Raw genomic sequence first — 24,383 nt, forward strand, 5'->3', positions numbered from 1 at the left:
TCTGGCCTGGAATCTAGCACTTCTTACATTAAACCTCTTGTCTAAGTCTCTCTCTAGACCCAAGTTCTTTGCAAGCCCTTGTCTAGATCTGTATGCAGGAACAAACTCCAACCTTCAGCTTTTTGGCTTCCTACTAGTTGACCCTGGGGTTCACCACACTGGGGAAATACCTAAAAATCTGTGTTTTTTCTAGGTACTTGTTGAAAGTTGCTGAGCTCTTTGAGAAACTCAGGGTAAGGAAAAAAACTTAAACAATAACAAGAAAAAATTGGATCTTACTGTCTCCTGTTACATAGCTGCTATCTAATTTCTCCTGCAGAAGGTAGAGAGTAGAGTTTCATCTGATGAAGACTTAAAACTCTCTGAACTGCTGAGATACTACATGCTCAATATAGAAGCTGCTAAGGTGAGAGTTGTTTTCCTTTTGAAGCTTAGCTTTATGGGCATCATGACTCACTACAGCAGTCTTTATGCACTTTAAGACAAGAAGGGGGACCTTTTTCCTTTCAAAGAAACCTGGCCCTCCTGAACCATGGCAGTACATGGAAAGCTATATATTGGCCAGCTGCAATCCAGTCCACTTAGCTCTGAAAAAGCCATTCTCTAGCTGGGCAGTTTACATCTGACACGTAGGGGAATCTAATAAGATTTTTTTCTTCCTTGCTAAGTAAGTTACAGCCACCTGAGTTTAAGGCTTCCAGTTGTGTCCTAAGCCTTATCCTGCTTGAATACTCATGACTCGTAGTAAAGCTACTGATGACTAATAAAAATCCTGAAGTAAATCCAAGCTACTATATGTCCTTTAGCATGGATTTGCAATAACATATAAAGGTGGTTGTATTTCCAACAAAGGCTTGATACATGAGGTGACTGCAAAAAAAACTTCCCAGCAGCTCTTTTCCTCTAATCAGTACTTGACTTGGCAAAGGGATGACTGAGAAAAGGTTAGGTATAATCTGATAGTCCTTTTCATCCAGTGTAGTGTCTCTAATGTTGTGTACCCTGGAACATGCTCTATAGACTGCTTGCTGTATTGCCATTTAGGTATCAAGATTGGACTGCCTCTAGATGAGAAAGGTATCAGCACTGACATCTGAAGTGCTTCTCATGTGCATGTTAATACAGTACTTGCAGTCAAATTGCCAGATCTTCAAGGCATGGCAATGTATCCCCTACTCAAAGCAGACTGAGGGAATTTGGAAAACTCTGTTGCTCCTTAGTGGGGAGGTCCTTATAGAAGGATGAAGCTATTCTAAGGGAAGAAGTGATGCCTACAGTACCGGCTGTACCAGTACAGCCCTAATATGTACATTCTTGACTAAAGTACAACAAATGTCATAAACACTTGATACTGCACTGGCGAAGGCTGCTGTTGACACACTAATAGTATGACAAGTTATAGTTTGTTGGAAGAAGCAATATCTGGTAGTGTAAAAAGTGAAACCTCCTGCTAATGTAGTTGTAACCTCAGTTTGAGAAGTAGTCCTCCTACAGGCTGTATGATGCATTATTCCTGTCTACTTCCAGGATCTTCTGTACAGACGTACAAGGGCTCTTGTTGACTATGAGAACTCGAACAAAGCTCTAGACAAAGCCAGACTAAAGAGCAAGGATGTCAGGCTCGCAGAGGCACATCAGCAGGATTGTTGCCAGAAGTTTGAAAAGATTTCAGAATCTGCAAAACAAGGTAAAGCAGACTTAACCGTATGCCTGTTGAAGGGAGATCTTAATGCAATCCTGGTCTCCATCTGACTTTAAACTGCTAGAGTCTTCTAAACCCTCCTCTGAAGTGAGCAGTTGGGGGTACACCAGGGACAGTACATAGCTGCATGTGTGTTGCAGGCATTATTGCTTCAGTCTCAAGCACACAGACATCAGCAGTAGATCAACCTGGAGCATAAGCCCCTATTACTTGCTTTCCAGCCTGAGCTTTTGTTCTTGGCCCCCACCTGAAGGTAACTACTCAACCTTTTGATCCTCTCAAATAGAACAGTGCAAACAGGCTTTTTCTCTTTCCTGGGATAGCTGAATGCCCAATACCAGGTTTCAGACAGTGGTTCTTGGATGTCTTTGGCAAGCATAAAATAGAAGAGACATACTTTCATGCTATACTTCCTGCTTCCTATTCTTGGATTGGAAGTGCTCCAACTTCTCCCTAAGTTTTTATGGACTCCTTCTCTCATATTTAGTTGTCTTGTTTACTAAAGACACAATGGTTTTGTAGGAAGTTGCCTGTTTCTTCTCCAAGATAGTGGAGCCATGTGATACATACACTTTCTGGCTGGAAACATGTAAGGCTAGCTTTTGAACCTTTTTGGTATAGAACTGCACAATAAAACTTGTGAAACACAAAGGCATAACCAAAACTTCAATCACTGCCTTGTACAGCTGTCTCATCTTAGCCTGTTCTTTCTTCCCTACAGAACTGATGAGCTTCAAACAGAAGAGAATAGCAGCTTTCCGCAAAAACCTAATTGAAATGGCAGAACTGGAAATAAAACATGCAAAGGTGTGTTCTTTTTAGAATAAATGGGCATAGCATGACCTCAGAAAAATGACTAACGTGTAACTTAGGCCTTGGTGGGCTCTCTTTAGAGCTAGGAAATATAAAATAGAACATCCAGGCTCTCTAGCTGAGATAAGAGAGGAAGGAAAAAGTGAAAAGCTGTAGATATAGTATGTACAAAGAACAAGTGTTGACAGTCTCACCTGTTCTGTACAGAAAGCCTGTTTTCAGCCTGTCATTTCTAGGTCACCAGCCTATTGCATTACAAATCCTTTGAGCAGTCTCTTCAGTTCTGCAAGCAGTGCACAATATTATCTTGTCTAACTTCCCAAGATGCAGCCCCAATTGTGGGGTGTGACTCCCGAGTCTGGAAGGGAACTACTGCCTCAAGCATTCACCCAAAGTGCTGTTCCCCTGCAGCTTTTAATCTAGCTGTCCACCATTCTTGCCTGGCTTATCAGCAATGTGGTGTCCTTAGACCTACAAGCCAGTATCTCTCCTGGCTGCCCACCATGAGGCTTCTGCCATGCTGTGGTGGGGAGGATAGAAGTAGATTAGGGAGATCACATCATGTACTGCCAGTTTAATCCAGGAAAGTGTACACCAGTTACAGGGTCTGCTAGTTTAAGGTAGAGAACAAAGCAGGAAGCCTCAGGAAGGGGTAACCCTGCATCCTCAGCTGCAGAGGACTCCAGATCTCTTGGGTAAATTGCCTAGCATGTACCTATGGGAATGGAAAGCTTCTGAATCTAGATGCTTGTATTTCTTGGGACTGAAAGACCAATTGCTTCCAGATGGAGTGGAATGGGATACAGGTGCTCACAATTGTGCCACTTGCATTACATGCAGTAAGTTATTCAGCCATAATGCAGGGACTGGCAGCTAACAGGTACATGTCTGAGACTTGAGCTCTGCTCAGCTGCTTCCTTGGAGAAGAAAAAGCTAGTTTTCCACTCAAGAGCTCTGGTGTCCCAAGACTTCATCACAGGTAGCTGCTTCAGTGCTAGGCTTGAATGTGGCACAAAAAGGCTTGACAACGCTGCTTGGTTTGTGGCCCACTTAAAAATAATAATCTTGTCTCTTTCCCCACTTCCTTTCCACAAGCAAAGGCAGTTAGGCTTGTGTGAGGGGCAGATTGGAAACTGTATGACCCGCTCTTGACACTTACTGCTTGAATGCTTGCCTGTGGAGTATAACTTCTTTAGTCACTGCAACAGGCTACAAAATGCTGGGATGGGCCTACTATTTTGAAATCTTGCTCCTTTTGTGGAAGGCAGGGTTTAGATCGTCAGTCATACTCATCTGAAATTAATTCTCTTCCTTTCCAGAACAATGTCTCTCTCCTGCAAAGCTGTATTGATTTGTTCAAGAACTAAGGCGCCTTATTCTGAGAATGTGAAAAAAGCATCAATTGCACTCAATGGCCAGGGGAAAATTATTGGCTTGATTTCATTAGCTTAAAAATAAATATTGTCACTGAGATTCTGTTTGACTAATACTTAATCATGTTCATAGTGATGTATTGACTTTCTTGGTATAAATGAGAACTGAATTGCATATAAATATGTCTGGATGTAGCTAACATCCTATTTGGCTGATAACTCAAAATGAGTCTAATGTAAGATCAATTTGCTGTTGACTGACTCTTCATCTAGTAGAAGACATTTTCTGAGAACACCCCTTTTGAAGGGTCGTAAAGCAATCTGTCTCTTCATAGCCCTGATACATTTGAAATTTGCACAGGGGAATGGCTTGTATAAGTCTAATTTTATAAAGTAAATATCTCAACATTCCACTTCAGACAGATTTCTATTACAGTATATTTTGAATTTCTATGAGTACACTTGGTATTTGTACACTTGGGCAAAACAGCAAATAAAGATGTCTGATACTACAAGCTGTTGCTCTATCACAAGACTTTGTGTGGGATGTAAAATAACAAACTGAGGCTTCAGGCACAGAATTATTATCATAAGTTACTCATAATCTGGGGCTCTTCACTGTGAACATGAAGCATATCTGACTCAATAGGATTGCTCTTAGAATGGGTGTTGATATGAAATATGGGGAAATCAGCTCATGTTGCTGTTTGAGTAGCTGTTGCTGTTTGAGTAGCTGTCTTAAGCTGTTGTTTGCTATGTTTCACACCAGGAAAACCAAAGCTTTCTGAAACATTACCTTGATGTCTAAAGGGGTTTGGTTCTTCCAGACTGGTTTAGAATGCTTCATATTTTTGTCAATCTTGACTTCAAGTCTTAAAGTACAGCTCTTGCCTGTCTTCCATTTAAGCTCAACCTCTAAATTTAGTGAGGCCAACTACTGTAGTTCAGGCAGCTCAGCTTGAAAGCTCCAATATCATCTTTCTATAGTTTGGCCAATTTCTGGCATACATGGATGTAGCTCAGTTGGCCATACCCTTCTAAGTGCTGCTTTTTTCTGGAGGAAGAAGAGTATCTGAGCCTTGCACCAGTCTCTTCTGACTAAGCTTCTGGTCATGCTTACAGTGAACTGTATGGCTGTGCTTTGGACAGACTGCCTGGGGCAGCATCCACTGCAGAAACTCTGAGAATAGGCAGCTCAAATGCAGTATCAAAGGGCTGTTAAAGGGTTTACTTTCAATAACTCTCAATGCTTTTTTGTTTTAGAACCCCCTGAAAACTCTGCTGCAGGATGGACTGGCTGCCGAGAGCTGCACAGTCTAGCTCAAAAATGCCCTAGGTCTGTCACCCCTTAATTTGCTTTGACAGGAACAGTATCAAGTAATGGGTGATCTGGTTTCTGGAGGTCATGCTTGGCCTCTGCCCAAATATCACTTCAGCAGCAGCCATGTAAGCATATTGCTTGTGGGTATCCAGCCCATACATAGAACAGGCTGGTACGTAGCACTACTATCACCCATGACAAGTGCATGTCATGTAAACTTTTCTAGCTGCTTGTCCTTGGACAATTGGTGGTCTTGAGCTAGACACATTCATGCTGGTGAAGCTTTGGCATTTGCAAAAAAAAGTCCTCTCTGCCTTTTGCCCTCACTATTGGCTGCCTCATTCTGCAGAAGAGCAGACTGAGTATTCCAGGCTCTGGTGGCTGTGGCTCAGGAAAGCCATGGATGTTTCATGCCCTTTTTGCACATATGGCATATGGAGTAGGGCAGGTAGCATCCTCTCGTTTTTGCTGCTTTACAGTAAAATGCCATTGTTTACAGTGGATCTCTCTGAACCTAACTTTTAAGAGCCAGAGAGTCTTTGTGAATCAAAGTCAGTAGCAAGAAATGTACAGGTAATACTTAACTGCCTTCATGCTGAATCTGAAAAAGCTGGCTTTCAATGTGGTTATCCTAAACTACTTATGCTACAGTCTTATTTCAGAAAAAGGCTGCAGATAAGATAATATCAACATGAGAAACAGGGTTTTGAGTCCTGGCTTGAGACATATTCTAGGCTGTTCTCAGCTTCATGTGCTTCATGTACCGGTAGCTATGTGCTTGAAACTTTAAGCAAGAAAGCTTTTTATTCTTTTGGAGGGTTTCCATGAGATGGTTGGCTCTAGGTTCGTTTGCACTCTAAATTCTTGACATAGCCTGACTCAGATTAAAGTATTAATTTGATCAGATTCTAAGTGTCTTCTGCATACTTGTCAGTGGGTGTAACTACAGTTTTATCCTGATGTTATAGTTAATGCATAATGACTGCAAAAATCTTTAGCTATAAAGTCAGTAACTTTTTTTCCAGCAACTGTTGCTTTGAAGGAAGCTGTTTTGCATCAGATGTGCCAGCAGAGTGCATTGTGGTCAGCTTCAATGTCTGAAATGAGTCAGTTTGGCAAAAATGCCAGTAACAGAGCACAGATTGCATTCCTGGTGACCAGTGGGTGGCAGGCTTGGACAGCTGTTTATAAATAATCACACCAGAGTTGCCCTCAGACTGAGTTGTAATGAAGTACTGGAAAGCTGCTTCATACCCAGGTTTCTTACCTGGCAGCCAAGTGTATGTTGATATATAAGAGAAATCTGTAGCCTTAAACAGCTGCATATGTGAGCAGTGTGGTCATAGTGAAGGATTAAAATATCTTTTTCTAACTAATGTAATATGACTTGACTTCCCTTGTAGGAGGGCCTTGAATAAAGTCTTAGCAGAACAAAGATCAGCACAGACAAGTTTGTATGGTAGGACAGGTGATCATCAATATAAAACTCAAGCATGTGTGTGGGGTTTGTTTGTTTGTTTTTTTAATATTGCAGAGACTTGGTTTAAAAAGCTGGTTGAGGGGAGGAAAGCAGTTTCATGAATGCCCCAAAAAAGGATTGATTCTTTAGTCTGCAAATACCAATCACATCCAAAAAGTGGTTTATTTTTTACAAGTGTGTTGTTCTGATTTATGAGTTCCAAACAGGCTTTGGAGAACAGACACAAGCCTCACCATTTTGATAGTTGTTTTAGCATGTGGTTTTCCACATCAGTTCTCCTGTCCATCATGCATTCTCTTCTGTCCAGCTGAATAAGGTCAGAGAGAAAACTAATATTTGGGCAAGTTTACTCAGGTCTGTTAGATATTCAGCTCTAGTATTGTTGACGAAGGCAGTTGCTGCTCCTACCTGGAGGTGAGCACACCACTGACCAGCCAGCACAAGTGCTTAGGTTAGTGCTATGTAACCCCCTTCCAGCCATGCTGCTTCAAAGAGTTTAAAGAGCAGGTTTCTGCTAACCCAGCTTGTCTTGCCTGAAATGGGCTATTGGCTCTTCCAGGAGCAGCTCAGCAGGTACAAATCTCCAGCCTGGAGCCAGGCATATATTCTATTAACATAGCTGGCAGCAGAGACATATTTGCCTGTACATCAGTGCTGTGCTGGTGGCCTGTGTTATGGTAGGTAGCATGGAGAAACTGACCTCCAAGGGAGAATGCTGCTACTGGTATGCAGCTGCCCGGCTGTGCAGGTTATTGTAGGATACAGTGCTCCCTTCCACATGTGGTAATTTTGGGGTCCATTTTTCTCTTTTCCATCCTGTGGAGGAGCAGGTTTGTTTTTCGTCCTATTAACAAGAGCATGGATGCTGAGGAATCCTGCTGTGTGTTCAGCATTAGAGAGCAAGGATTCTTGTCCTCGGACAGCAGTAGCACATCTCTTCTTGCAGAGAAGTGAAGATGACTGTTGCAATGGTGTAGTTTTAGTGGGCTAGAACTGAGTCCTTGGGTACTGCAGATATCTGGCTGGCTTTGCCTGGTGGAGTAGAGCTGGATGTCAAAACAAGAACAGAATGGTGGATCTGGATTGCAATGCAAACTCGGGAGGGATCAGCAGTAGGATGTCTGGATGCAGAAGGCTGCAGTCCTGGTATGGTGAGTTTGTAGTGGGTCAGGCATACTAAAATGAGAGTATCTTCAAGGTGGGAGAAACAGGTGGTGGTTGTACTTGAGGAGCTGGCGACATTTGGATGTTGGAAAACTGGGCACAGGAACCAGCCTGGTCAGATATGAGGCTAATAAATCCATCCTGTTGCACAAGATTGCAATTCCAGGTGGTTCAAGAAAAAAGGGATTCAATGAAACAGCTACAGAAAGGGGATAATTAGGGGCGGCCATTCAAGAGTACTTGAAAAGCGAGCTGCTTTGCCCTTGTTTATGCAAGTACTGATGTTTCCAGGAAGATGCATCACTGCTAAAGCTGGTGAACCAGGCAGAGAAAAGTTCCTGTGCCTTTGGGATACAGAGCACCTGGAAAAGCTGTGAGTGTGGACTTTCCATCCTAGTTACTACTGGGTTTGTGCTGCCTAGAGTGATTCTGTGACTGACTTGGTGAGCCTGGAAACCTCTGATAAACCCCCTGATCCTGAAAGGAGGAACAGATTCAGCTACAGTCTGACTTGCCTTGAGATGATGACTGAGGAAATGCTTTGATTAAAGGTTCATCATGACTAGGTGTTTTTTTTTTTTAATGTGCTCCCAATCTGTTCAACTCCTCTTCACTCCATCCTGTTTCTTCTTGACTGCTTGCACTATAGAGGTGCTCTGATCTGAAGCCTTGATCTCTAGCAGTTTTGGAGCCTTGTGCCATATTTCTGATAGCAGACATGTGGCTGAGAAGATTTTTCCCAGTAGCCATCAGTAGCATCTCTGGCACTTGCAGTCTCTCTCAAAAGACAGAGGAACAGCTTAGCTATGCTGTGAAGCAAAGAGCTCTGCAGAGTTACCATTCTTGGGTATGACTTTCAGTGCTTTTCCTGCTCCTTGGTCTGAGAGAGCAGTTAGGAGTTATTTCAACTTGTGCTTTTCTGAGAAATGCCTGCGTCATCACTTGGTGAAAGTGGAATATCTGAATTGGATTTGAAATTTGTCCATTTGCAGCTCGCTGGTCACCAGGGAATGGATTCAGACACTCGTAATCCATTTTAATACTTCAGATCATTGCTTGGCTCTAGCTGTAGACCAGCAGCTTACTGTTCTCTAAAAATGTGGTTCATCTGCTAACAAAATGCTGTGCAGAGGCTGAGCCTTGGTGTGGGCTCAGCCTTACCTTTTGTTTGCTTTTTATATTACAAGGCCAAGAAGAAGGCTCAGCTGAGATCAGAGTCCAGCTGGGCTGGATGTTTGTGCCTATATGCTAAAAATAATCCCTACTAGGAAAGCTTTGTAATTTGAACAAAAATAAGAATGGTACCTCTTTTACAGGAGAGGGAACTGAGATAGGATGCAGAAAAGGTGACTTGCCCATTGTTCCATAGGGAGTCTGTGTCAGAGCCAGAAACCTGGCTTGGATCTGAAATCCCACTCAAGGTCCCTTGCTGTCTCGATCTGCTGCTTTTGGAAGCAGTCAATGAGTGTTCGTGATTTTAGTTTGACTGTTCCTTGGCTGCTATTTGCTGCTTTTCAGTGGAGATGTAGTGAGTGAGTAGTGAGTTCAGTGTACTAGTAAGTGTACTAGTGTGACTGTTTCATGTCCACTTCAACACAGTGAAACATCTGTTTAAGTTGCGTTTAGTGTCTCCTTTGTGGATCAGTTTTCCTTGGCAGTGGAATTTAGAGATCAGTTTCTGCTGAGAGGGCAGTGAAGTCCTGGATGGTCTGAAATGCCTTGTGGGTGTTTCTCTGCTGATGCTTTAGCTTGTAAGCACTAGAAGGGAGAGTGCAGTGGGCAGATCATGTGCACCTGCTGCTTGCAGCACCTTAACTTTCAGTCAAGTCTGTAGAAGTTTTCCCCATCAGTTAAAGGGATTCTCTCATCTCTTGTATTTGTTTCTTTTGTTTAAGTAACAGGAAAGTTTAGAGTTGCTTTGCTAAGTCTGTTCTGTGTGGTAAATGCCCCATGGAATCTGATTAGCTGGTATAAAAGAAGGGTGAAAAAACAGCTTAATGTTCCTGTTTAATGATAACCAACTACCTGCTTTGAAAACAACATTTTACTTTATTGTGTTTGGTTTAGTTTGGATCAAATTTGTTCTGCTCCCTGTATGCGTGCAAAAAAAAAAGACCGTCTCTTAAGCTAGCACAGGTATCGTTTGCACCTGTGGCTCAGCCCAAAACTGGCCAAAATAAGTCCCAAAATACTTTGGGTTTGGTATCAGTTAGTTAGGGACTTCTGTGCTGCTGGAGTGGAGTGAGAGGGGATGGCAAGGAGGAGAGGGGAAACCTTGCTGGGGAGGTTTAGCTTAGCTCTTCTGTGTTATGAAACAGGACTAGTGCTTGTCCAGTAGGCGCTTCCCTGTGAGGAGAGAGTGGTAATCCTTACTTCTAAAGCTGCAATGGGAAGACCCAGGCTGCCTAAATCCAAGGCTGTTGGCATGATAAGAATGCCTTGGAACTGTGAACATTTACTTGTAAGAAAAGGATTGTCCTTTGGAAGGTGTTTAGGCAGCTCTTGGTGGGAGATAATGCTCTGGTGGTAGGTGACTTCCTTCAGAAAGATTAGTTTCTCAAGCAGTGATGGAAATAACTCCTCTTGCGTGAGCAGTGCAGCTCTGTAAATTTGTGCTGTCTGTAAACTTGTCCCCACTCGCAACCCTTTCAAGCAGGGCAGCAGAGTGGTTTTGGACCATGGAAGTGGAAGATATCAGTGAGCTGAAAGCCTGAGCTAACAGGCAGTGCCGCTTTAAGATTTTCCATGCTGCTGCAGAGTCTATTGGCACAGCCTCCCTCAGTAAATGCAGCGTTGTTGCCATGGAGGACAGGAAATCCCTCATCTGAACAGAGAAGGAAAATATTGGAAACTATCCTGCTGTAAGGCACAGCTGCCTCTGTGCTGGGAGAGGGGTGCTTGCTTGTATGGGGTGTTTTCCAAAAGTCTCATTTTTATCTGCAAATCTTTGCACAGATTTACTGTTTCTTAACGTGCTTCTTGTGTGTTTGAAGAAGAGTTGGACAAAGGAAGTGGGAGCAGCTGTTTGGGACTATTTCTAAGTGCCCGGATTAATATGAGGAGCAGAAAGGATTTTCACTTGGGAGTAAGATACTTTGCAGAGTTACAGATACTGTAAATTTGCTGTTCCTCTTATTCTTCTTCCCCTCCACTGTTTGCAGAGGAAGGTCTCTGCTTTTTCATGCCTTGGACCTCTTAGAGGAGGAGGCATCTCTGCTGCGGTGGGTCTGTTCTCTACCTGGCAAACTGAAATGCATCCTGACTGCTGTTGCTGGAGCCAGGAACAGCAGTTTGGGCTGTGTGTTGCTTTAGCAGCTGGCTGGCTGCTTCTGCAGATATCTAGGTGCTTAAAGCTGCCCATTCTGCATGTGGAGGGGAGGAGGTGAAGTCTGAGGAAGGTCTTCCAGGGCATGTTGGCACCATTCTTCCACTGCAAGAGGACCCAGTTCCTGCAGAAGATGAGACCAGATAGCCCCTTGATGGCTAATCAGTTTTATCAAGCCGTCACTGTTAACGTCATCAGGTTGTGTAAAGGTTTGGCTGCTTGGTTGCTGTTAAACACTGACGCCTTAACCATGACTGGTACTCGTCCATCCTCCCCATGGTCTGTCTCAGAGGCCAGACAAACAGATATCCACTGACGCTCACTGGTGGTTATTGGTCACTCATAAATGGACCACTGGATCAGGACTTTCTCTTCTTCCAGAGAGAGTTTTTTTCAGTGATGTAGTTCAGGTCTGGTTCTGTCTCATTGCTGTCCTGTCTGTCTGCATGTAGCATGGCTTACAGTCCTGAACTGTGCTAGATTCTCAGCAGACACAGATGGAGAAAGCAGTGTCTGACTTGACAAGCTTTAACCTGCACTTGGTAATCTTTGCTGGACCAAGTCTCTCCAGAGCTTGGCTTATTCTCTGTTCTCCAGTCCAACCTGATGTCCATCCCAGGGTTGGAATTCCATAGCAGTTGCTCTGGGGATCTCCAATGCATCTTCTCTTCCTCTAATCTGTTCATAACAGATCAGTGCAAATAGATAGAAAAGCCTCATCCCAAAGCTTTTTCATGATGTACAAGTTAGAATTGTAGCTCTAGATCTGCCTATTGTGGCTAGCACTTGTTTGCCTCCATTTAGGAATGGAATTGTAGGGGGAATAAGAGGATTTTGTCCTCAGAGGATACAAGTATCTTAGCCTCCAGGTTGTCTCTTCAGCTTGAGCTGTGCTCCTGCACGTTAGCTCCAGTGGGCTAGTTCTAATTCAAGCTATGGTTCTGACACTGAATAAATACCAAGGCCTGTTTCTGTGCTGGCACTTGCAAAGCTGATGCAAGGCTTCAGAGGAGACTTCTGCATTTATTGGCCGTGGTGCTATGTGAGGTGGCCTGGCTGGAAATGAAATATTTGACTTCTCATCAAGCACCAGTTGTTGTTGCTTCTGTTAACGCGGCATGGTACTTTCTGTATGCTTAACCTGTGTTGTTCTTAATGCTGTATGCAGTTAAATCAATAGCAAGGCCTCTGGGGTAGCTCTCAGGAGCTGCTCGTAAGGGTGCTGTGAGTGAGTGAATTCAAGGCACTTTTGGTGACACCCAGTGTGATGGGAGCTGTATTGAAATCCTAGAGTGCTGATTGTGGGATGAAACTCCTGCATCCTCCCTAATGCTACTCCAGGATTTCCCTGGAAGCTGTTCCTGGACTTGCACTGCAAAACAGCTGGGCTGTGCGTGGCAGGATGGTGTAATCCTAGTTTAAATGACCCTGTTGCACAGTTTCCTCCTATGTTGGGAGAGGAGGCTGAAGTCGCTTCTGATGTAACCTGGCATGGTTGTGTTGACTTGTATGAATGCAAGGCTGATTTACACAGAGAGAGTTCTCTGGCTGTGTTTGCCTAGTTCTGGATATGGTTGGTTGTGACGTCAGTGTGGAGTTAATATGTGGTGACCTGATTCACCCCTTCCTTTCATGACTGACCGCAAAGAGCCGCCACCTCTTTTCTACACCAGCCCTCCCTATGTATATTTGCACAAGTCAAGTCCCACCCTCTGTGTTGCTATATCTTTCCTTTGATAGGTGACGGTGTGTGTTTCAGATGTCTTCACCTTGACATAGTTTGTCTGCCCTGACTGGGCAGACTGGGCTTTTTAGGCTTAGCTGGAGCCTGTGTATTCCCATCCATTTATTGCAGAAAGCCTGCTTTCTACCCTAAAGCCTGCTTTCTACTGTGAAGCCTGGATCGTAGGTCTGGGTTGGCACTACTTTGCCCATCCATGTAGGGCCTGGCTAGGATCTGGCTTTAAGGCTGCCCACTTCTCCTGGAGTTACTAGCCTTATGGCCTATAAAACATGAAAGGCAATGCAGAAATCAGTCACAGGTGTCAACAAGACAGCATGAAAAAGCCTTGCCTGTCCCATGTGTGTATGCAAAGAAAGAAACAGAGGAGTTAAAAACAGTGACTGAAAACAGTGATGATTTAGCATGTCTTCAATTTAGTTGTCAGTGACAACTATTCTGGCAACTCTGTGCAGCCTGGAGTCAGTCTGATACTTTCTGGAGAGACTAGGCCATCCTTTGGTTAATAGAAGAGGCTGAGGAGCTTGGCTCTGGGCAGAGTGAGTGAATCACATGGTAAATGCTCTTGGAAAACACCAAGCATCAGGTGGGTGTTACATGGGAAATGAGAGGGAAAAGATGATCTCTTCTTGCTTTCCTTGCTCTGTGTGTCCCTGGGGGCAGCAGGGATGGGAATGGAGGAGGTACAGTCTTCCTGCAACACTGGCTCATTCAGTGCGTTCTCCTGCATGGCAGTGTACATTCAAGTGAGAGCTACCCCTGTCTCAGACTTGGGGAAGGACAGCTCTGTTGCACATTAGACCTGTCTCCTGTCTCTCTGTGGCAAGGGCTGGCAAAATGGCTGGGCCAGAGTTAGGTCTTCTGCAGATGGATGTGGGGGAGGCATTGCCAGTGGAGCTAGTGGCCCAAAGAAGAATTGATGGACATGCATCTTCTGTGTGGATGCGCACACCGAGGAGCCCTCCTCAGTTAGGCATTATGCCGAACACAGACTGTAATGTGGGTCCTGGATGGTGCAAGCGACTCAGCCTTGGCTAGAGAGGAACGGGGAAAATGCAGCATTTATTTTCTGTCCTCAGAACAGTGCGTGTAATGTTTGCCTGCTTGAGTGAGATTGCAAGCTGAAGGATGTGTGCTGAAGGAAGAAAGATGACGCTCGGCTGAAAAACTTTCTTTAGTCAACAGGAATTGGTTACTCATAGAAGTTGTCATGTGTGAGTACACAAGCCTTCAGCCACCAAGGCATGCTCAGTGCAGAGAACAACTGGAAGAAGGTACAGTGAAAACAGTCTTCTGTGGGTGAGAAACTGTGTGACTTAGTGGATAAATCTTTGTAAATAAACCACCTGGCTCTATTTGGTTACAGACAAGTGGAAAAAGGACTGTTTTCAAAAGCTTGGTAGAAAGGAAGGACTCTGAGAGGACAGATTGTTCAGCCCATGGGGCCCATCAGAGAGCAGTTTTGGGGAAACTGCAGGAAGCATGAAAAGGGAACACTTCTTTTGTGGGAAGCATACCAATGAGAAGGAAACAGGAGGCTTGAGGGCAGCCCCTGCCCTCTGTCAGCTCTGATATAGAGCTATGTGCATAAGCTGGGGTTACTAAAGCTGCAAGATAAGGCAGTCCTGCAAGGAGACTTGGTTGCTGTGTGAGTGACTCTGAGCTTGATGTTGAGATTGCACAATCCTTGTTTAAGTGGCCATCACACAGCTCTGCAGCGCTCTAACGAAGTACACAGAGTAGAGATGAGAAAGGGACTATCCCCCAGATGGATGCAAAGAGGGGGCCAATATGCCAGTGTGTGACATCAGGGTGATAGTTCCTCAAGAATTTGGCCAGCAGTGTGGCAGTAAGTACCCAGCTTTTCCTGGTTTCCTTGCCCTATGGGGCATCTAGGACAAGCCACCCAACTTTTAGTGGTCTCTTCCACGTTCCTGATGGGTCCAGCCCCTCTGAGCAGGGGGAGTTGTGGTTGGGCTCTGCCTGTGGGCAGACCAAGCAGTGGGGTCCTGATCCTTCTTGTCTGCCTCGTCAGCCCCACGAGTGGGCCCTTTGCAGGCCCTCTGAACCTGAGGGGCTCTTTGCTTTGCAAGGCTCTGTAGCCAGGTATGTGCTCAGTAGGAGAGAAAGGAGGGGACTCTGCCAGGGTCTGAGCTGCCTGCAGTCAGTGTCTGTGCTAGTTATGGGAGAGACTTCTGCAGAGCTGGGCCAGAGAAAACAGGTTTATCCCCTTGGCCAGGAACTGCAGGGGATGCTTAAAGGAGCAAAGCTGCAATGTCACAGTGAACCGGGGCAGACTGAAGAGTGACTGGGTTCATAGTGCTGGAACAAATTGAGGATCCTGCTGACGGAAGGACTGATGTGTGTAAAGCCTTCCCATCAAAGCATTTAGAGGTGGATGCCTCTGTATCTGTGAACCTTGCACTTGCTATTGGGAGAGTGTACACATGCCAGCCACTTGATGCCCATATGGAACATAAGCTTGTGTTGCTTGGTGGGAGAAGAGGTTAGAGGAAACCTTTGCTCCAACCTGAAAGTCCCCATGGGCTCCACCATGGCCTGTATCCCCTGCCTGGTTGCTCAGCTAGGCCTTCTGTGGTCCCCCTATTGGGTTATGCAAGGTGTTCTCCCAGTATGGTTTTTGTTGCCCTGAATGAGTGAGGTCAGAAATCTGATATGTGAAAGCAATGCCCCTGCTGATTTCCTTGGGTTGGTAAGTACAAAAATTGGAAAATAACTTGGCATGTTTCAGTGAGGTGCTTCTCTTAGCACAGCACTAGATTGGGGAATGAGAAGCAGAGTGTTGAGGGTGATCAGCTGTGACAAGGACACTGTAGCAGGTGGGAGAGGTTTCTCTTTAATACAAATATTTCCATACTTCAAGGTCCTACTGTAAATCTGGGAGGAATATCCTCCTTTGAGTCAAGAGGCAGTGAAATTGTCTGTGTTAAACATCAGAAGCAGGTCCTGCTTTGGCCAACACTCCTCTTATCACTGTTACTTGCTTTCCAGTTTCCTCATTCACCTGGGCCTTGTGTGGGGCAGGTGGGAGGACACAGGTGCCTTCCTGCCCATTCCTAGCAGGGAAAAACCCCAGGAAACCAGCCCAAGGCTTTGGGTGTCTGCAAAGGTCATATCAAAAATGAAATCAGAAGGGAGCCTGCAAAAACTGGAGTGAAAGGGTTCACTCACCCTAGAATGCCTGTGCTTAGGTCTCCAAGTACAGATATGAACATGAAGGCCACTTCAACGAGTAAGTTAAAGATATGCAGTAGTGTTTTGTGGCCTAGCTGGCAGGGTTTCACTAAGTCTATATTTTTCAAGTTTCTTACCTCCAGAGCAGGGTAGCCATATCCATGGTGCCTGCTGGAAATGCTCTCTGACCCATGCTATGTCCCAAATCTGGGATATCTGCAGGATGAAGCTACTTGGCATGGGATGAAACCACACCATGGACCATCCTAACAATAACAGTTCTGGTTCGCAGCAAAAATTCCTGGCACATTTAAATACGCTATTCCTAGAATAGTGAAATTGTCTTGTCCTTCCTTTGCTCTCCCCTCCCTCCCTCCTTTGATACAGTGGGAGGCCGTTTTGCTCTTGCTGGTCCATGTGAGGTCAGGAGAATGTCCTAGCTCTGAGACTTGCTGGACAAAGGAGAGACTGAACATACCTAAAGGAGGGAGTTTTGGGTATCTTAGCGCTGACTGGGAGGTGATGGTGGGGATTCCTGTGGTTGCATGTCTCTTCTGCAATGGTGCCAGCCTTTCCTGCTGGCCAGCAGACTTGTGGCAGTCTGCTGGGCAGTGATGCACAGTGTGGGATGTTGTAATGAGACAGCTGGTGTGTGGAGAGGCTGGGATGCTGGAAAACCTCCAATATCTAGGCTTGGTTAACATGATTGCGTCTCCCACCCTTTCCTGGATCTGGATCGGTATGCTTTAAACTGTGTGCCTTCAAATCAGTCTATGAAAAATGCTTTGCTGCTGAATCTAGGATCTCCTGGCTCTCCGTAGCAGGCCCATGGCACGGGCAGCCTGGCAGCTTTGTTTGCAGCTCAGGAGCACCCACAAGCACAATGTCTGGCAGAGCGCCCACCTTTGCCTTGTCTGTAAATATTTGTATCCCTTCCTTGCCATCAGCAGCCTGGTATTTGCACACGGAGAAGGTAACAGATGTCACAGGAGTTAATTTTCTGTGCAGCTCATTCACAGGAGCTGTGTAGGAAGGTTTCTCGGTGGAGCTGCAGGGTAGCCAAGTGGAAGAGACAGCGGTGTTTCCTTGTGGTGGATAATGCTGCGAAGGGGTGTCTTCTCAGGCACGTTGTTCACCTTGGGATTTATGGAGCACTGAGCCTTTCTAGCAACTGCCCATGGAGTAAGAGATGCTTTCAGTCTGAAATATCAGTGTTTCTAGGCTACGCTGCTCTGGAAGAAAGAACAGCAGGGCTCTTTGTCAGCTAACAATGTGTTTAATCTCTCTTCTCATCTTTAATGCTTTCCTGAGTCACGTAGTTCCAGTGTTTCTTTTTTTTCTAAGGCTCACCTGAAACTGAGCAGGGAACTGGCCAGGGCTAAAAATAACCTGGCAAAAACCATGGCTGAGGTGGTGCTGCTAACACCACTTGTTGAAACTGTGGCCTTGGTCAGAGAAGTTGGACAGCCTTTCCAGGAACTGCTCTAGATTTTTCAGGTACAGGCATACTTTGTCTGAAAAGCCATAAGGCTGATATCAGAAAGGTGGGTTTTTTAAATGTATTTTTTTCTGCTGGCATGCCTGTTCTTGAAAGTAATATCAGCATGTTTCAGATCAAGAAATTCCCCAAACCCCTAATTGCACCCAGCGTTGGCCAAAATAAGTGTGAATGATGCACCAGCTCTTGTCTGATACCTGATGATCCATTTTCTGAGTTGCTGGTATGACATTTGCCCATGTTAGAAGGGCTCACATAGAGCATGAAACTCTTCACTTTCATCTACTAAAAGTGAGGGGAGCAATAGAAGGCAATTAACCAATATTAGCCCCAGAAGAGGCAGGAGGCAGCTGGCACTTTTATTGATAAATTCCTTCCTCCTCCACAGTGATGTCTGCATGCTATGCATTCCTGCATCTTCAGGAAGAACAACCAGGCACTACTACTTTTTTTTTTTTTTTTGTGACTGCAGTAATGCTTTTATTAATGGCTTTGCTGTGCTGAAAGGGGTGGTACTGGCCATGTGGAAATGGGCCATGCTGCCACTCTTATGGGCTCAGCCTTGCCTGATGTGGCCATGTTGTGCCCTCATCTCTTGCCTGTCTCAGGGCAGTGGAGGAAGTTCTCTTTTCACATTTCTCACCTTCCATGTGGGTTTGACCTGGGGGGATCTGGGTGGGGAACTGGCTTTTCTCCCTCTCCAAAGTTGGGGGGGGGGGGGGGGAGGGAAGGGAAGGACCAACTGGTCTGTGCACAAAAAGCAGGCCCAGTCTGCATGTGCTGCAAAGTGGAAAGAAGCCAGTTTGTCTCAAGCCTGGTTGCCATGTGACTTGACCTGGACTGGACAATGGTCTCCAGCCTTGTCTTAGGATCATACAAGGCATGGAAATCCTTTGGAATAGCTGGAAATGCTATTACCATCCTTTAGCAGGTTCTCCTCTTCCAGAGGAGACTAGGGTCGATCCCAGAGTGTGTCAGAGGATATAAACTTTCTTACTCTTGTTCTCCAGTAGGAGAATGTGCTGCCTCCATCCTGTTCAGACTCCCAGCAGGCTGAGCAGCATCTTCTGGCATGATTGAGCTGAATCGCTCCATTGTCTCTCTCTGTGCCGTGTATATCTGCCATCCAGTGCAGGCACTTACACCACTGACAAGCCAGATCCACCAGGGGAAGTGGTGGATGCAGAGAGGAACTGTGCCCACCTATGTTCCTTGTTTCTTAGCTGGGTTGCTCTGTGCGCATCCTTAGTGGGTGGGGGTCAGGGAGATAGGAATCTTTTAGCTACTTGCATGTCATGTTGGTGGTTTGGTGTTTGTGGGAGACCTTACTCTCTCTTTTGGGAGTAAAACAAGGCCCTGTTGGGATGGATGCTGGAAAAAAGCATTCTTTCAGTACATACCTTAGTATCTCTTTGCATGTCTTTAGAGGAGAGAGCTGGGATTTCCCAAGGAACACAAGGGAATTAGAAGCCCGAGTCTCACTGAGAACAACATAGCACCTGCCTCCTTTTGGCCTGTTTCAGTAGCTCATCAATTTGGTATCTGATATATTTGGAAAACCAGATGTGTAGTGTAGGCAGAAATTCACCTCTGGGTGCAGTGGGCTTTGAATGTGGCCAGCTACCTACTGGAAACATTTTCCCTGACTCAGTTAAAGACGTGAAGAGTCTGGTGTGTATGTGTGAGTGGGTGCTTCTTGGCAAATGCAAAACATAGCTGGTGTCTGGGCTGAGATGTTCTCATATCTCATGATGTTCTGGCACGATGCTACTAGTGGCCACCACTGACCCTAGCAATGTCTGCAGCTGAAATCCCTATGGAAACAACTGCCATGCACCTCCCCAGAAACAGAAGCGTTTCAGTGCTAGGCGAAGAAACCTGGTATCAACAGCTGCTGTGCTGTGTTCTCCCCCAGTGGCTAACTGTTCCTTAAAACACAATCCATCTGTTCTCAGCCTGAAAGCTGTTTAAGATAGGGGCTGCCTTTGTCTTATGTGTTTGAACAGTGCTGCAAAAAGGGGTCCTGGCCTCAGGCACGATGACAAGAGCAGCACTAGACTTCTGGTGAAATGGCTGTCTCCTAGCTGTTGAGGGAAACTAAATATTTGTGTTTCTTTAAGCATGTGCAGAAAGAAACCATCACAATCACAGGAGCGTGTCTGCTCGGTTTAGGAATGTGTTACTATCCCCTTGCACAGCTGCTATCTTAGCATCTCGGGTACTGTTAAACCATTTATTTCCCACAGATTTTTCTTCATGATGCTTTTTACTGTCATATTCTAAGTGTCTTAGGGTCTTACGCTTTTCTGGAGGTGTGTTGGAGGAGTTGAGGTTTTTGTCTGTTCCTCTGTGTGGTCCTTAACCAGATTTCAAGGCTTGCTCTCTAGAACTAAGCAAGTGTAACGGTGCTGCTTGTCACGTGGCATATCCTATGCTCCCTCCTATCGTGTGCTATGTTCTTGCCCTGGACTTGAGGCTGTGGTGTCAGGGCTTCTGCTAACCACATCAAAAACGTCCTGGCTCCATGACGCAAGGCGCTAATTACCGACACAAAGTCACTTTTCTGGTTCAGATTTGTTAAATACTTTTGGCACGCTATCTTTCCACTTGAAGGCCTTGTGCCAGATCAAGAGCTGCCTATATCTGTATCCTGCTAACTTCATGATGGATGACTTTCTCTTTTCCCGCACAAAGATAACGTAAGGTCCATAGCCGTGGCTAATTGGGCAGAAATCAGATCTTCTGCTCATGCAAGACCTCAATCAAATGTGTGCTGTTGAGTGACCTGGTGTGCAGATGCTACATTAATGGTCATGGAGGTGCAGCCTGAGCCCTTGGACACTCTTCCTATGTGTTCATGTAGTCTGCCAGGACAAGACACTTGGTATAGTCCTGTCTCAAGACAGGCAATGCAGCTCTATTAGTCTGTCTTCCCTGCAGGTTAGGGTGTAGGTGCAGACAGTTACCATGGCTCAGCTGAAATGTGATAATTGACTGAGTCCCCACAGTCTGTAGCATCTGAAATCATTTCTTTCTTTCACTGTGAAATTATTGCTATATAGTTTCATTTTACAAGCTTCCAAATTGTCAAAATCTGACAGATGTGCCTTTTTCAGTGTTCCTGAGTATGATTTTCTTTTTGAGAGCGGGATTTTTATGACACAAACATCTAAATAACCATCTCAATTAAAAGTACATCTAAAGGTCAGCTTATCTAAAGTATTTTTGGAGAATATTTTAAACTAAAAACAGCTTATTAAAAAAAAACAGCAGCGTGTATGATCACAAAAAACGTGATCAGTTTACCTTGTTCTCTGCATAGTGGCAGAGAGAAGCTGTGATTTGATTTACTTTCATCTTTCTTGGCTATGTCTACATGGATAACTTAACCTGTTTTCAAACACTGGAAAAATATGACTTAAGACACCTTCTGTGTATACGTAAAACTCAAGTCCCAAAGCTTGTGCTTTGACCTTCCTTTTGTACAAGCTCTGCTCTCCAGGCCAGTGATCTGGTGTGCCACATCATCCCATGGGAGTGTAAGGAGGAGGACTGGGGGAATCTCTTAATCAAGTTATGATCCTCAGAAAGGCTGTCCCTGCAGTTATACAGTAAGCTATCTACTAGCTGTGTGGGCAGGTTTAATGTGTAAGTCATGTGGTGTGGAGGCAAATTTAGTGCACTTCTGAGTTTAGCCTGAGAGCTGTAAAGTAAGTCCATGGAGACCAGCTGTTGTGACAGTGGATAAGTGACTAGGAAGCAGAAAACACTTTCCGTGTTTCAGAGACAGAAAAATCTGTTTCCTGCCTTGGGCCCTACAGTGTGAGGAGCTGTGGGATTGCATGTTGGGCTGTGATTTTTTTTTTTTTTTTTTTATTGTGGGATTGAGGCAGGAGTAACTGTCTCTGCTACAGCCCTGAAAGGATGTAAAAGCCCACATCTTTGTTTTTCAGGGATACCAACTATGTGTCCTTGGCTTTCAAACTGGCAGACAATGTGATGGTGAGAGGCTTAAAGGCCACGGAAGGATCTGCTGAGGGACATTTTGATATTCAAAGAGTTAAGCGGTGTGGACAAAAGGAATGAGATGTGATGTTGCTTTTGTGATTCAAGGAAGGAAAAATGGGCCCTCTCTCTCGGATGTTTCCTTCTATCCAAAAATGGCTCAACAGGCTCCATGAAAAAAGCAGAGGAGACATTATCTATATTCTCTGGAGTAATTGTATTTAAAAGCCCAGACTTAAAGGGGTAGCTTGCAAGAAATTTAATATGACTATGAGAGGAGTTCCCCTTCTGCAGCTCTTTCTGGCTGTGATTTTGGTAACTGAAGATGAGCTGGGTGCTAGTTGGAGAGAAAGACAAGGCCGTGTCAGAGATGGATATTAACAAATGTAGGCAATCTATTAGTCATCACAGATTATTAAACACAGGAGGCTAGTTTGTTGTCTTTATTTTATGAGGAATCACTTACATGCACAATAATCACTCAACTGGGTTTATAACATCTTCCAGGCACACAGGTTAATGGTATCAACTCTGATCCAAAACCCATTCATGTCAACAGGAGACTTTCCACTGACTTTCAGCACACTTTGGAGCATGACCAAAGTTAGTTTAATAAGCTGTTTTAATACATCCTGTGATCCTTCTGCAGCCAAACAGACTGATGTCTTTTCTGGACCAGGATATCAGGCACTTACTATATCATGTTTTGGTGTCAGAGTCTGCCTGTTGTGAAAAACATGAGGCTGGTTTGCAACAAACACATTGGTGCAGAGGAAAATCACTCCTGCCTCATCATCTTCAAACCCTCCTGCAAGGGATCACAGAGAATATAGCTCTGAGACCTTTGAATGAGGAAGGGAAAGGAAAAATCTTTAAAAGAAAAATTAAAAAGGAAAAGAGGAAGGAAGACTGAAGATGATTGCCAGTGTCAATATACAGTGGTACAGGGAGGAAGACGCTCTGGCTAATAAACTCTTGGTTGCAGTCCCTTCTTTGAACTTGCAGCCAGCAGGAGTTGCAAACAGCATGGGGCAAATCTTTGGCTTGGGTAAATTGCCATCTCCCCCTCCTGTCTGGTCTGGAGCTGGAGAAAGGTCCACCCAACTCTGCTTGCTGCCTGAAAACAGGATTTCAAGGAGGCTGGGCTATGCAGAACAAGTCAACCCTTGTCCCAGGGGATAATTAGAAAGATCCCTGTAGGCCAAGAATGACCAGGCATAGGTGGGACTAAGAGGATGGGAGCGTACGTTTAAATGTGATCACTTTTAAGTATCTCCTAAATGCCCTGAAGTCTCAAAACCATGTGAAGAGCTGGAGGTTTCTCCCGTTTTACATCATTCAGAGGATCCCACTATTCTGAGATGATTCTTCAACAAAAACCCATCGGCAGCATCTGCCCAGCCTGTGGAAAGCCCCCTTTGTGCAAACCAGTTTCAACAAAACCTGCGAAAGTCCTGCTGCTGCTGAGCTGGGAGATGCCTTGCCTACTGTTTAAGTGGACTGTGCTTTTTCCGAAGCACAGCTGGCATGGGCCTGTGTTAGCAGGCTCTGAGCAGGTAGGTCCTTGAGATAAGTGCTAAAGGGAAGGGTTCCCAGGGGACACAGGATCATAGGCTGCTCACACCAGCTAATCTGGAAAAGAATAGGCTGAGGGCTATCACACAGCAGCCAAACACTGCTGAAGGACAGATGCTGGGCATGTATCCTATCAGACTCTGCACCCCTGTGGAGTGGGGATGGCTTGTTTTCAAATCTCAGTTCTGCTTGAGGTGAAGCTTTCCACACCCAGGAGAGTGTCCGAGCTGCCAGAGAGGTCTTGGACAGCCAGAGCATCCCTAGCGAGAACAGTTTAGACTGTGCAAAAAGTAAGTATTAGGAGAGAAAGTGGGGGAAGAGAGAAAATAATCAATGGAATGGATGGAGGAGGTGCTCTTGAAGTATGAAGGATATTTTGGTCACTTTGTGTGGGAGTTTCTCGTTCCCCTTGGGCTGAGTGACTTTCCAGGTGAATGGGAGGGAGGAGGTTGGGTTTCTTCATCTCTGAAGTCAGGGCTGACCTTGCTTAGACATTTACATCTAGGAGAGAGCTCCCAGCTGGATATCCCCCACAGAGACCGGGGATTCTCCCTCCCAGCCTCAGGTTTGATGGTAATCGTCTTTTGTGGGGTAAAGATTAAGCTCTTCTGCTTGATAGCTTCCGAAAATGCCAAGCCTGAGCACCTCATTCTCCTTCATGTTGCCTGGACAGCGCAATGTTTCAGCTTTTCCACATTGAGCCTATGTCTCTTCATGGTTTTGTCCCTGCCGAGCTGGATCCCTTGTGCAGGAAGCCAAACTCAGGATGTTTGAGTTGCAGGCTTCTTCCCCAGTATGTTTCCAGAAGAGCCTGTTGGTAAAATGCAGCTTTTAGGAGTGTGCAATGACACAGGGTCTCCTTGCTTCAGGGTCCCACTGGAGCACCTCAAGAGGGTTGCAACCCCTCAGTCAGTTTGCACAAAGGTGCAGCTGCCTTGGGAAGCAGGTTGTGTGCACCTAATGCAGGAAGTACTCTGTCCTGGTGCCTGCGTGCTCGCTAGTTGGTCCTGGCATCTTTGAGGGTTTTATGTGAGGCTGTCAGGAGCACTTCTCCCATGCTGGTGCTGTGTGAAGGCTATGGGTCAGGTCTGTACAGAGGGTTCAACCGGGCCATGATGTTCAGTGTGTTTGTACCTGAAGGTTTCCTGAGCAGATTCCTGTCTAATCTTTGTGTTTGCTGTGCGCCTGGAA

General features: G+C 45.2%; 1 protein-coding gene across 2 annotated transcripts in view; it reads left to right on the forward strand.

Moving 5' to 3' along the window:
• SNX5 (sorting nexin 5) overlaps window positions 1–22,042 on the forward strand; it is a 36,283-nt gene extending 14,241 nt beyond the window's left edge. Inside the window, exons 9-13 of one of the 2 annotated variants that reach the window (XM_064509808.1) lie at window positions 194–233; window positions 320–406; window positions 1,528–1,687; window positions 2,424–2,509; window positions 21,566–22,042. In XM_064509808.1, the coding sequence (XP_064365878.1) occupies window positions 194–233; window positions 320–406; window positions 1,528–1,687; window positions 2,424–2,509; window positions 21,566–21,649 (457 nt within the window). In that variant the 3' untranslated portion in view covers window positions 21,650–22,042. Of the gene's footprint in view, window positions 1–193; window positions 234–319; window positions 407–1,527; window positions 1,688–2,423; window positions 2,510–3,834; window positions 4,404–21,565 lie in introns of those variants that run through there. The other variant, XM_026104223.2, reaches the window with a different exon arrangement.
• Window positions 22,043–24,383: the final 2,341 nt, after the last annotated feature.

The sequence above is a fragment of the Dromaius novaehollandiae genome, chromosome 3 (assembly GCF_036370855.1).
Source record: "Dromaius novaehollandiae isolate bDroNov1 chromosome 3, bDroNov1.hap1, whole genome shotgun sequence".
In the NCBI taxonomy this organism is placed as follows: Eukaryota; Metazoa; Chordata; class Aves; order Casuariiformes; family Dromaiidae; genus Dromaius; species Dromaius novaehollandiae.